At 41.7% G+C, this 12,976-nt stretch overlaps 1 protein-coding gene across 5 annotated transcripts in view; it reads left to right on the plus strand.

The window, feature by feature from the left end:
• The window catches only part of pde4d (phosphodiesterase 4D, cAMP-specific), a 475,712-nt gene that overhangs the window by 422,265 nt on the left and 40,471 nt on the right, over positions 1-12,976 (plus strand). For all 5 annotated transcript variants that reach the window (XM_061928988.2, XM_061928989.1, XM_061928991.1 and 2 more), the window contains exons 3-6: positions 73-109; positions 204-283; positions 462-511; positions 12,740-12,852. In XM_061928988.2, the coding sequence (XP_061784972.1) occupies positions 73-109; positions 204-283; positions 462-511; positions 12,740-12,852 (280 nt within the window). The remainder of the gene's footprint in view (positions 1-72; positions 110-203; positions 284-461; positions 512-12,739; positions 12,853-12,976) is intronic.

Below are 12,976 nucleotides of genomic sequence, written 5' to 3' on the forward strand. Positions count from 1 at the left end.
ACTATAGGCGTTATTCTAAGGTGTAGCTTTTACATATTGTGGCTTTAAATCCTCTGTTTTTGTGTTTTCCAGCCATGGTGACGACATGATTGTAACGCCATTTGCACAGGTGAGCCCTTTTGATGCACTCTTTAATGCACCGCTGTATTTTGCATATATACTCATGTGAAAAAAGAACAAATATTGTGCTTTTTGCCTTTCAGGTCCTTGCCAGCTTAAGAACCGTACGGAACAACTTTGGTGCATTAACTAACCTGCAGCAAGAGAGAGCATCCAATAATAAGTATGTTTGCAAACAACACTATACTACTTGAATGCATGCCTGTATTTGCCCTCTGCTGTTGGTAAAGGGTACTACAGCAACACTATCAGTAAAAAGTGTCCTATATTTTACAATTAGATGGATGTTACAACATTATTTAAAGGAATCAATCACAGATGTGTTTCTTTCCCCACCATAGGAGATCACCCATGTGCAACCCACCCCCTATCACCAAGACCACCTTTACAGGTACAAACCACTACTGTACTTCATCACATCAGCTTCTTCTGCAGACTGTCTGACCTACTTTAGGAGTTCTTTTCTTCTTGTAGTTAGGACTTGTCCTTGAAGGGTGCTTTGCTTTGACGTAACATCTCTCCACCATTACACATTTATGCCCGGGATGGAGACGCTATACTTACAGTGTGATCAATCGCCTGCTGCGTCTATATTTAGAGGGCCAATCATACTGGTTTCCAGCCATTAAGGGCACTGCCTGCCTAAAACCGGTGACAGCTGTGAGTCATGGGTCGGATTGTTTGAGAGTATTGATGAGTTGTAATGCGAAGGCTCGTTCCAAGGATACAGCAGTTTTGTCGCCATCATAAAAACCTTTAGTAACTGTACAGGCGGTACTTTAGGTCACATTTTAGCAATCTTAAGTGTCGTATAAAGAGGAGTTTGCCACTGTGTAATAAAGCTCGGTCAACTAGAATAAAGTAAATACCTTTTAAGATGCCTAATGGAGAGAGGACAGTAAGATGTCTGCAGAGTGATTATAATAATATTATAACAATATTTTTGATCGTATCACACTGCTTTTATTGCACTTGGCTATGTTGCAGTAAGTCTACTTTCACATCATTCCCTTTTTTTCTTTGATAAAACGCCTTAAAACATGTTCACCTTTTATTTCATCCTCATTGTAGAAGTTGTCTTTTTTAGCATTATTGTACATTAGTCACTTTTGTGTCATAATAAAGTACCAATGATTGTCACACACACACTAGGTGTGGTGAAATTTGCCCTCTGCATTTGACCCATCACCCTTTTTCACCCCCTGGGAGGTGAGGGGAGCAGTGGGCAGCAGCGGTGGCCACGCCCGGGAATCATACTTGTGATTTAACCCCCAATCCGAACCCTTGATGCTGAGTGCCAAGCAGGGAGGTAATGGGTCCCATTTTTTTAGTCTTTGGTATGACTCGGCCGATTTATGCCATAAGATTTATCAGCATTTATTTAAGTTTTGATTTTGTATAGTGTCAGTCTAATGCAGTGGTTCTTAACCTGGGTTCGATCGAACCCTAGGGGTTCGGTGAGTCGGCCTCAGGGGTTCGGCAGAGCCTCCGCCGCGGAGGTCAAGACACGCCCGACTCATCGTGTAAATAAAAACTTCTCCCTATCGGCGTATTATGGATACCCCCAAACAATGTTCCCTCTAATTTTCCATATGTGTGAGCAAACGCCAAAACTCCTTGAGCATTCGGTGGAGCACATGTGGTCACACCTGCAGCACACCTGTCCCAAACCTGACTAAATAACAAGTTAAAGGTTTTATTATTGTAATCAAATGACAGCAGTCATTTCCATGAGATTATTTTCTAATATAAGTGTTTTGGCCCACTTACAGTGACTATAACATATTGTTTTTCATGAGCTGTGTACTTGTATTATATGTCTGGGTGGGGGGTCCTACTTTGGAAATAATGTGTAGCCCTTTCAGATATCGCATTTAGTTGCCACTAAAACATTCACATGTTGCACAATGAGATGTAAACATGGGATTATGTGTACATTCCTGTATCTTTCTGTTTGTAAAATATATATCTATTAGAATTTCTTTAATATAATAACATAATTTAATGATTACGGTTCGGGTTCGGTGAATGCGCATATGAAACTGGTGGGGTTCGGTACCTCCAACAAGGTTAAGAATCACTGGTCTAATGTGAGATGTATTACATTTTTATATTTACATTTATGTTAGTTGTTTATTATTTTTGACTTAACATACAAAAAATGAGCTATTTTTTATGCATTATATAGTATTTTCACCTTATATATATATATATAATATGCTATTTTTCTTATTTTTATTTTATTTACTGTATATGGGTCTATTTCTAAAAACTTAACAGACAAATAAGCATGATGTGCTGAAAAAAAAAAATATATATTTATGTAATATTTTAACCCTTAATGTATTTTTTGTATTTACATATTAATTATTCTTTTATTAATATTGCCAGTTTCCATCCATCCATTTTTTACCACTTGTCCCTTAGCAACATTCACACTCACATTCACACACTAAGGCCAATTTAGTGTTGCCAATCAACCTATCTTGATAAGTTTAATTAAAAAAAAAAAAAAAAAAAGAAGGTATGTACAAAGTAGAAAGTAAGAATGGCGTGCATAATTTTTTTTATATTTTTTAATTTCATATAAACTGTATATGGCAGTGGTGGGCAAACTACGGCCCGCCGGCCACATCCGGCCCTCTGATCCCTTTAATTCGGCCCGCCAAATATTAAAAAACTGAGAATTTGTTTTCAGAATTGCCACAACACAACTCACACTAGACTTCGAGGCACTGGCAAAAAGGGTGATTAACAAGACTGCTCCCACTAAAAGAGAATGTAAGCGTTGACACTATAATACAATTTTTATGTTTCTTTGATATGATATTGTTGAAAATAAGTGTATTATGATTAAAGTAGCCCATGTTTGAGCAGCCTTCTCGTTCCAACACATTTGATAGGCTTTGCAATGCATCATGTGCTCGCCCGGCTCGTCTGTCACATTTCAAAAACCAATGTGGCCCCTGAGCCAAAAAGTTTGCCCACCCCTGGTATATGGGGTTTGTTTTGAAAAACCTAAAAGGCAAAATATTAATATGATATGCCAATGTTTTATGTATATAGTATTTGAACCCTATATAAATAGTTACTTAATATACTGTACGTATTCATTTTTTTATTGATATGATTGGTTTCAAAAGTCTAAATAAAACCCCAAAATGTACAGAATGTAGTGCTGTAGTAAGTATGGCGTGCCATTTTCTTTCTTTTCATTTTCAATATACTGTATATGGACTCTGTTTCTGAAGTTATATAAAAAATGTGTATAAGAATGAAATTATATAAATAATAATTTAATTAAACATTTTAAAAGTCTAATTAAAGGGGAACATTATCACAATTTCAGAAGGGTTAAAACCATTAAAAATCAGTTCCCAGTGGCTAATTTTATTTTTCGAAGTTTTTTTCAAAATTTTACCCATCACGCAATATCCCTAAAAAAAGCTTTAAAGTGCCTGATTTTAACCATCGTTATATACACCCGTCCATTTTCCTGTGACGTCACACAGTGATGCCAATACAAACAAACATGGCGCATAGAACAGCAAGTTATAGCGACATTAGCTCGGATTCAGACTCGGATTTCAGCGGTTTAAGCGATTCAACAGATTACGCATGTATTGAAACGGATGGTTGTAGTGTGGAGGCAGGTAGCGAAAACGAAATTGAAGAAGAAACTGAAGCTATTGAGCCATATCGGTTTGAACCGTATGCAAGTGAAACCGACGAAAACGACACGACAGCCAGCGACACGGGAGAAAGCGAGGACGAATTCGGCGATCGCCTTCTAACCAACGATTGGTATGTGTTTGTTTGGCATTAGAGGAACCTAACAACTATGAACTAGGTTTACAGCATATGAAATACATTTGGCAACAACATGCATTTTGAGAGTGCGGACAGTCCAGTTTTCATCAATTAATATATTCTGTAGACATACCCTCATCCGCTCTCTTTTCCTGAAAGCTGATCTGTCCAGTCCAGTTGGAAATGCATCTGCTTTGAGTGTCGCAGGATATCCACACATTCTTGCCATCTCTGTCGTAGCATAGCTTTCGTCGGTAAAGTGTGCGGAACAAACGTCCAATTGCTTGCCACTTTCGCATCTTTGGGCCACTGCTGCAACTTGAATCCGTCCCTGCTCGTGTTGTTCCACCCTCCGACAACACACCGACGAGGCATGATGTCTCCAAGGTACGGAAAACAGTCGAAAAAACGGAAAATAACAGAGATGATTTGACTAGGTGTTTGTAATGTGTTTGAGAAAATGGCGGATTGCTCCCCGATGTGACGTCACGTTGTGACGTCATCGCTCCGAGAGCGAATAATAGAAAGACGTTTAATTCGCCAAAATTCACCCATTTAGCGTTCGGAAATCGGTTAAAAAAATATATGGTCTTTTTTCTGCAACATCAAGGTATATATTGACGCTTACATAGGCCTGGTGATAATGTTCCCCTTTAAGTTAGAAAAAGCATGTAGTATATAGTGGTAGCAAGTATAATGGCCCTTTTTGTCCCCTTTTTTTTATGTATACTCTAAAAAGGGTCCTTCCACACCAATCTCAAGCATGCCTGTTCAAGGGAACAGAAACTTCCCCGAAGTCTTCCAACTAGGGTTGTACGGTATATCGGTATTAGTATAGTATTGCGATACTAATGAATCATATTCGGTACTATACCGCCTCTGAAAAGTACCGGTTCGCCCCCCTCTTACAAGTATCATCCCTGCAGGACGAGGAATAGCTAAACATGCTTCACTGCACACCGTAGCTCACCGGCATCAAAATGTAAACAAACGCCATTGGTGGATCTACACCTAACATCCACTGTAATGATACCAAGTACAGGAGCGTATGTAGTCGATACTACTCTGATTACATTGATATTTTTTGGCATCACAACATCTTCTTTCGTTTTTTTTAAAATTCATATTATATTTATTTAAGTCCGAGCCAATGGTTCTCGCCCGGAAAAGGGTGGAGTGCCATCTCCGGGTTGGGGAGGAGACGCTGCCCCAAGTGGAGGAGTTCAAGTACCTTGGAGTCTTGTTCACGAGTGAGGGAAGAGTGGATCGTGAGATCGACAGGCGGATCGGTGCGGCGTCTTCAGTAATGCGGACGCTGTATCGATCCGTTGTGGTGAAGAAGGAGCTGAGCCGGAAGGCAAAGCTCTCAATTTACCGGTCGATCTACGTTCACATCCTCACCTGTGGTCATGAGTTTTGGGTTATGACCGAAAGGACAAGATCATGGGTACAAGCGGCCGCAATGAGTTTCCTCCGCCGGGTGGCGGGGCTCTTCCTTAGAGATAGGGTGAGAAGCTCTGCCATCCGGGAGGAGCTCAAAGTAAAGCCGCTGCTCCTCCACATCGAGAGGAGCTAGATGAGGTGGTTCGGGCATCTGGTCAGGATGCCACCTGAACGCCTCCCTAGGGAGGTGTTTAGGGCACGTCCGACCGGTAGGAGGCCACGGGGGAGACCCAGGACACATTGGGTAGACTATGTCTCCCAGCTGGCCTGGGAACGCCTCGGGATCCCCCGGGAGGAGCTGGACGAAGTGGCTGGGGAGAGGGAAGTCTGGGCTTCCCTGCTTAGGCTGCTGCCCCCGCGACCCGACCTCGGATAAGCTGAAGAAGATGGATGGATTATATTTATAAACTCAGGAAATATGTCCCTGGACACAGGAGGACTTTGAATATGACCAATGTATGATCCTGTAACTACTTGGTATCGGATTGATACCTAAATTTGTGGTATCATCCAAAACTAATGTAAAGTATCCAAACAACAGAAGAATAAGTGATTATTATATTTTAACAGAAGTGTAGAAAGAACATGTTAAAAGAGAAAGTAAGCAGATATTAACAGTAAACAATATCATTCATTTTCTATATGTCCTTAATAATAGAATGATAAATGACACAATATGTTACTGCATATGTCAGCAGCTAAATTAGGAGCCTTTGTTTGCTTACTTACTACTAAAAGACAAGTTGTCTTGTATGTTCACTATTTTATTTAAGGACAAACTTGCAATAAGAAACATATGTTTAATGTACCCTAAGATTTTTTTGTTAAAATAAAGCCAAAAATGCAATTTTTTTTGGTCCCCTTTATTTAGAAAATTACCGAAAAGTATCGATATAATTTTGGTACCGGTACCAAAATATTGGTATCGGGACAACACTCGTTCCAACAAAGTTGAAAGCATACAAATGTCCAACAAATCGTCCTATGAAAAAGACATAAAAAATAAGATGGATTGATTAATCTTCCATTAGGGTGTCCCTCGACACCTTTGTCCGTCATCCTCTCTCGTCCTTCCTCGCAGTCCGACTTCACCATGCGGCTGCTCCGCCGCACAGTTTGTATGCAACCACTCTGTCTGTGCAGCAGAGTGGCCTCTCGGAGCGGCCGGTGTCTGATGTCGCACTAAGCATGAGAAGAATGTCATTGACGTCAGTTCAGTCGCTGTCAGAGAGGGTAGCACCCCGGTCGCTGACACCCAACCAGGGAGGGGAAAAGAATAGGAGGCGGATGTTCAGGGTGGGAGAGGGAAGGGGGATTGTCAGAGAAACAGAAGAAGGGGGATTTTTCTGACGATAAGTGACATAGGAGCTTTTAAATGATGACTGCTCCTCTTTTTCAATGCATTTGTGCCTGCAATGACACTGTTGCCCCTCTAACAATATATACAATATATCATACATGTGTACATACTGGGGCAATTTTGAGGTCAAGTAAAGTAAAAGTGTGATGATGACCATAATAATCTGAAAGGGAACTTATTTAAACATGGGAAAGACTCAGTTATGTACACATGTTTTATTAATGTAGAATATAGGGGTGTAACGGTACACAAAAATTTCGGTTCGGTACGTACCTCGGTTTAGAGGTCACGGTTCGGTTCATTTTTACGGTACAGTAAGAAAACAACAAAATATAAATTTTTTGGTTATTTATTTATCAAATTTGTAAACAATGGCACAACATACATATACACACAGGGTCCATTGCCAGGGTTAAAGGCCTACTGAAATGCGATTTTCTTAGTTAAACGGAGATAGCAGGTCCGTTCTATGTGTCATACTTGATCATTTTGCGATATTGCCATATTTTTGCTGAAAAGATTTAGTAGAGAACATCGACGATAAAGTTCGCAACTTTTGGTCGCTGATAAAAAAAAGCCTTGCCTGTACCGGAAGTAGCAGACGAGTAGCGTGACGTCACAGGTTGTGGAGCTCCTCAAATCTGCACATTGTTTACAATCATGGCCACCAGCAGCGAGAGCGATTCGGACCGAGAAAGCGACGATTTCCCCATTAATTTGAGCGAGGATGAAAGATTTGTGGATGAGGAAAGTGAGAGTGAAGGACTAGAGGGCAGTGGGAGCGATTCAGATAGGGAAGATGCTGTGAGAGGCGGGTGGGACCTGATATTCAGATGGGAATGACTAAAACAGTAAATAAACACAAGACATATATATACTCTATGAGCCACAACACAACCAGGCTTATATTTAATATGCCAGAAATGAATCCCGCATAACAAACACCTCCCCCCTCCCGTCCATATAACCCGCCAATACAACTCAAACACCTGCACAACACACTCAATCCCACAGCCCAAAGTACCGTTCACCTCCCCAAAGTTCATACAGCACATATATTTCCCCAAAGTTACGTACGTGACATGCACATAGCGGCACGCACGTACGGGCAAGCGATCAAATGTTGGAAGCCGCAGCTGCATGCGTACTCACGGTACCGTGTCTGCGTATCCAACTCAAAGTCCTCCTGGTAAGAGTCTCTGTTGTCCCAGTTCTCCACAGGCCAATGGTAAAGCTTGATTGTCATCTTCCGGGAATGTAAACAATGAAACACCGGCTGTGTTTGTGTTGCTGTAGTCGGCCGCAATACACCGCTTCCCACCTACAGCTTTCTTCTTTGCTGTCTCCATTGTTCATTGAACAAATTGCAAAAGATTCACCAACACAGATGTCCAGAACACTGTGGAATTTTGCGATGAAAACAGACGACTTAATAGCTGGCCACCATGCTGTCCCAAAATGTCCTCTACAATCCGTGACGTCACACGCTGACGTCATCATACCGAGACGTTTTCAGCAGGATATTTCGCGCGAAATTAAAAATTGCACTTTAGTCAGCTAACCCGGCCGTATTGGCATGTGTTGCAATGTTAAGATTTCATCATTGATATATAAACTATCAGACTGCGTGGTCGGTAGTAGTGGGTTTCAGTAGGCCTTTAATGTGGTCAACATATATAAAATAAAAACTAAATAAGATAAGGCTCAGAATGGTTTCTTAACAAAACCTTTCTACATATAAAGTGCTTTTTTGATTGATTGATTGATTGATTGAGACTTTTATTAGTAGATTGCACAGTACAGTACATATTCCGTACAATTGACCACTAAATGGTAACACCCCAATAAGTTTTTCAACTTGTTGAAAAGGCAGTTTAATCAACATTAAACTGCCTCAAGTTGTTGCTCAGATTAAATAAATTTACAAAACTTTTCTTCTACATATAAAAAGTGCAACATTAAACAGTTTCAACTCAGCCTCAGATTAACTTTTCTCCCCCCCCCCCCCCCCCCCCCCAGCCTGGCTAACTTGGCAGTAAGAGGATATATGGGCTTATTGTTCTTCCACCATAGAAGTGGGTCAAAATCTAGTTTTTAATGCAATATGGACTTAAATCTGCTGCTATAAAAACATTTGTTATTGCTTTAGCCCTGCCTGACTCGCCGAGGAGAGGCTGCTTGAATGCGGTGGTGACGCTTCAAATGGGTTAGCATGTTTGACGTGTTGTCAGAAGCAGCTGCTGAACAATGTCGGCAAACCTCCGTCCTCCATTGTTGTATCGCGCAGCCAAAGTGTTCCCAAACGGGAGATCTTAACGAGGCAGGAGGGTCTTCTAGCTCTGGCTTTTACATGTTGTCCTAGCCCGGTCGCTGCTAGCATGCCGTGTGTTGTGCCTCGGTGTGCATTGTTTACACAACGTGCGGTACGCTACCGTGTGGAAACTTGTTCGGTACACCTCCGAACCGAACCGAAACCCTCGTACCAAAATTGTTCAATACAAATACACATACCGTTACACCCCTATGTGAATAGTATGTAGCTGATATGCATGTAGCATAATGGCTAGCTTGCAAAAAAGCTTGCTAATAAATGGCACATCTTTGCATGTCTCTCAGGCAACTTCAAAGGATAAGGACATTTTATTTAATTTTAGTTTCATTCCAGAGCATAGTGGGTTTTTTGGGGGTTTTTTTTACAGTATCACTCTTCAAGCACCTTTCATGTTCCCTCTCCATTGCGAGTCGAGCCGTATAGTTTGCTTTGTTTTGCATTTTCTGTAGGTTTTTCCACACGTATTAATTCCAGCAATACCTCAAACGTCCCGAGGGGACAGTATCGCTCTGCAAACACCTCCCTGTTTGTTCTCCATTGGAGGTCTTGTGTAGGTCTATTGTTTTACTTCATTATAGTTTTATGGATAAAAGAGCATAACATATTCAATTTTTTTTTTTTTCAGGACAATTTCAAAAAAGCAACTCGAAACAAAAACCAAAATACCAAGTATTGCATGCCAATTTTAAAATATATTATTTAGCTAGCATCATTATAAAGCAGGGGTAGGGAACCTGTGGCTCTTTTGATGATTGCATCTGGATCTCACATAAATCTTAGCTGACATTGCTTAACTTCGATAAGTAATGAATAATTCCGCTGGTAATCGCAGTGTTAAAAATAACGTTAAAAATATAAAACATTCTCATGCATTTTAATCCATCCATCCATTTGCTACCGCACCTGTTCAAGAAGTCGCATTAATGGTAAGAACTATTTTATTTATTATTGGTTAGCTTCAGAATAACAATGTTATTCAAAAGAATAAGAGACTTATTATACTCTAAAAATGTTGGTCTTACTTAAAAATGCACGGATTTAGTCGTATTCAGTGTTAAAAAATATTATATGGCTCCCACGGAAATACATTTCAAAATAATTGGCTTTCATGGCTCTCTCAGCCAAAAAGTTTCCCGACCCTGGGTTATAGTTTTAAATGATTTGGAAGATGCATGCCACATGGCTGAAAAGGAGTAGAAGGAAGCCGAGCTTATTTAATCGTACCCCTCTTCCGATTTCAATTTCTTACACACTTGTTTGCTCACTTCCTGTGCGGAATTTGTAACAAATTAAATAAATGAATAATCAATAAAGTCCTAATGAATAAATAGTGAATTTTATTGCACAGTGGTTCATGTCTCTTTTACACGTGTGTAGCAGTTAATCATGTCAAGGCCGACTCATACCAAACACTATAAAAATGGGATCCGTTACCTCCCTGCTTGGAACTCAGCATTAAGGGTTGGAATTAGGGGGTTAAATCACCAAAATGATTCCCGAGCGCGGCCACCGTTGCTGCTCACTTCTCCACTCACCTCCCAGTGGGTGGAACAAGGGGATGGGTCAAATGCAGAGGGTAATTTCACCACACCTAGTGTGTGTGTGACTATCAGTGGTACTTTTTTCCTGAAGGAATCAATAAAGTACTATCTATCTATCTACTTTAACAAGTTACTCACTAACATTGCCTGTGGAGTTTGACTCTGGAACAGACCAATTTGCTTTACAGTATTTACTTTAGGGGGTAAAAAATAGAACTTGACGTAACTTTTGTTTGTATTTGAAGGTGCCTCTATATTCAAATTTGCCATTTTTTTCCCCCCTTCTAAGTATTATAATTGTTCCGTATTGTTTTCTAATAGGGATGTCCGATAATATAGGACTGCCGATATTATCGGCCGATAAATGCTTTAAAATGTAATATTGGAAATGATCTGTATCGGTTTCAAAATGATCAGTATCGGTTTCAAAAAGTACAATTTCTGACTTTTTAAAACGCCGCTGTGTACACGGACGTAGGGAGGAGTACAGAGCGCCAATAAACCTTAAAGGCACTGCCTTTGCGGGCCGGCCCAGTCACATAATATCTACATCTTTACACACACACAAGGGAATGCAAGGCATATTTGATCAACAGCCATACAGGTCACACTGAGGGTGGCCATATAATTTTTAATCTTTAACACTGTTACAAATATGCGCCACACATTGAACCCACACCAAACAAGACTTACAAACACATTTCGGGAGAACATCCGCACCGTAACACAACATAAACACAACAGAACAAATACCCAGAACCCCTTGCAGCGCTAACTCTTCCGGGACGCTACAATATACACCCCCCGCCCCCCCAACCCCGCCCACCTCAACCTCCTCATGCTCTCTCAGGGAGAGCATGTCCCAAATTCCAAGCTGCTGTTTTGAGGCATGTTAAAAAAAAAAATGCACTTTGTGACTTCAATAATAAATATGGCAGTGCCATGTTGGCATTTTTACCCATAACTTGAGTTGATTTATTTTGGAAAACCTTGTTACATTGTTTAATTCATCCAGCGGGGCATCACAACAAAATTAGGCATAATAATGTGTTAATTCCACGACTGTATATATCGGTATCGGTTGATATTGGAATCGGTAATTAAGAGTTGGACAATATCGGATATCAGCAAAAAAGCCATTATCGGACATCTCTATTTTCTAATACATACATTAAAAGATGCTTTCATAAGCATCAATTTGGCAAAATCAGGGGCTTCCAGTTTAAAGACAACCGCACCTAAACATGCTAATATCTCCGCCGCCATTTTAATTGTTTACCTCTCGCTCCGTGCATTATTAGTATGCGGGTCATACATGCATGATGTGCACACACACTCCACTATAGTAAGGAGATCCTCCTCCACTTCTAATCCAGTCCATGTGTTGTTACCCGCCCTTCCCCGTCTCCAGTGCGGTCCTCTCAGGCTTTAGGTACAGCACGTTTTGGCTACCAGGGACGCCGAAGCAACAGAAACCCACCCCCTCTATCCCTCCATCCGTACCCCCAGCAGCATACAGGAATTACCCTCATGGATGTTGTATTTGCACACAGGAGATCAGACTGAAGCATCACGCATTGCTGTGTGTGAGTGTGTGTCAGCTGTGTGTGTGTTGGTCATGTCAGGATGCTTCGACATGCATCCGAAGCGGTTGTGAGCCCCCGGCCGGGTCTCGTGTGGCTCCATCCTCCCTCCTGGTGTGGCGGACAACATGGGCCCGCTAAGCAGACTGGTCCGGCTGCACGACTGGAATCACACGTTGTCTCGTATGAATGACATTGTAGAGGGACAGGAAGTTAGTGTGAGTGAGCTGCCTCTTTATGGCTAATCTTTATCTGCCGCTAACATCTGGACACCCTTGATTATCCCGGCTGACGTTTTGCCACCCATTCAATCCGATCAAAGGACGTAGGCAGGATTGGGTTTGGACCCCCGTTCCACCAAGGCCCTACTCCCAGGCCCCCCCACTCTAAAAGCCGGAGCGCCCGTCCAGTATGAAGAGTCGCCCATGTGTCTACTCGGGGTATCCCAGCTTAGCTGTGTGTGGGGTGGGAGACCCCAGGCCTGGGCCGTCCGCTAGGCCCCTGAAGCGGGCCCTTACTGACCCCTTGCCGTCCTGTCTCGCCCCCGCAGAGGAGGCCTACCAGAAACTGGCCACTGAGACCCTGGAGGAGCTGGACTGGTGCCTGGACCAGCTGGAGACGCTGCAGACCAGACACTCGGTCAGCGAGATGGCATCCAACAAGGTAAGAATCACCAAAACAGCAATTCATGTGGTGGCTGGGGGCCATTATTCAACTGCAGAGAGTGCCTGGCAAGGAGTTTATTAGAGGGTAAATGCATTTTTATAATATTACATATTTGCATCAT

The sequence above is a fragment of the Nerophis lumbriciformis genome, linkage group LG33, assembly GCF_033978685.3.
Source record: "Nerophis lumbriciformis linkage group LG33, RoL_Nlum_v2.1, whole genome shotgun sequence".
In the NCBI taxonomy this organism is placed as follows: Eukaryota; Metazoa; Chordata; class Actinopteri; order Syngnathiformes; family Syngnathidae; genus Nerophis; species Nerophis lumbriciformis.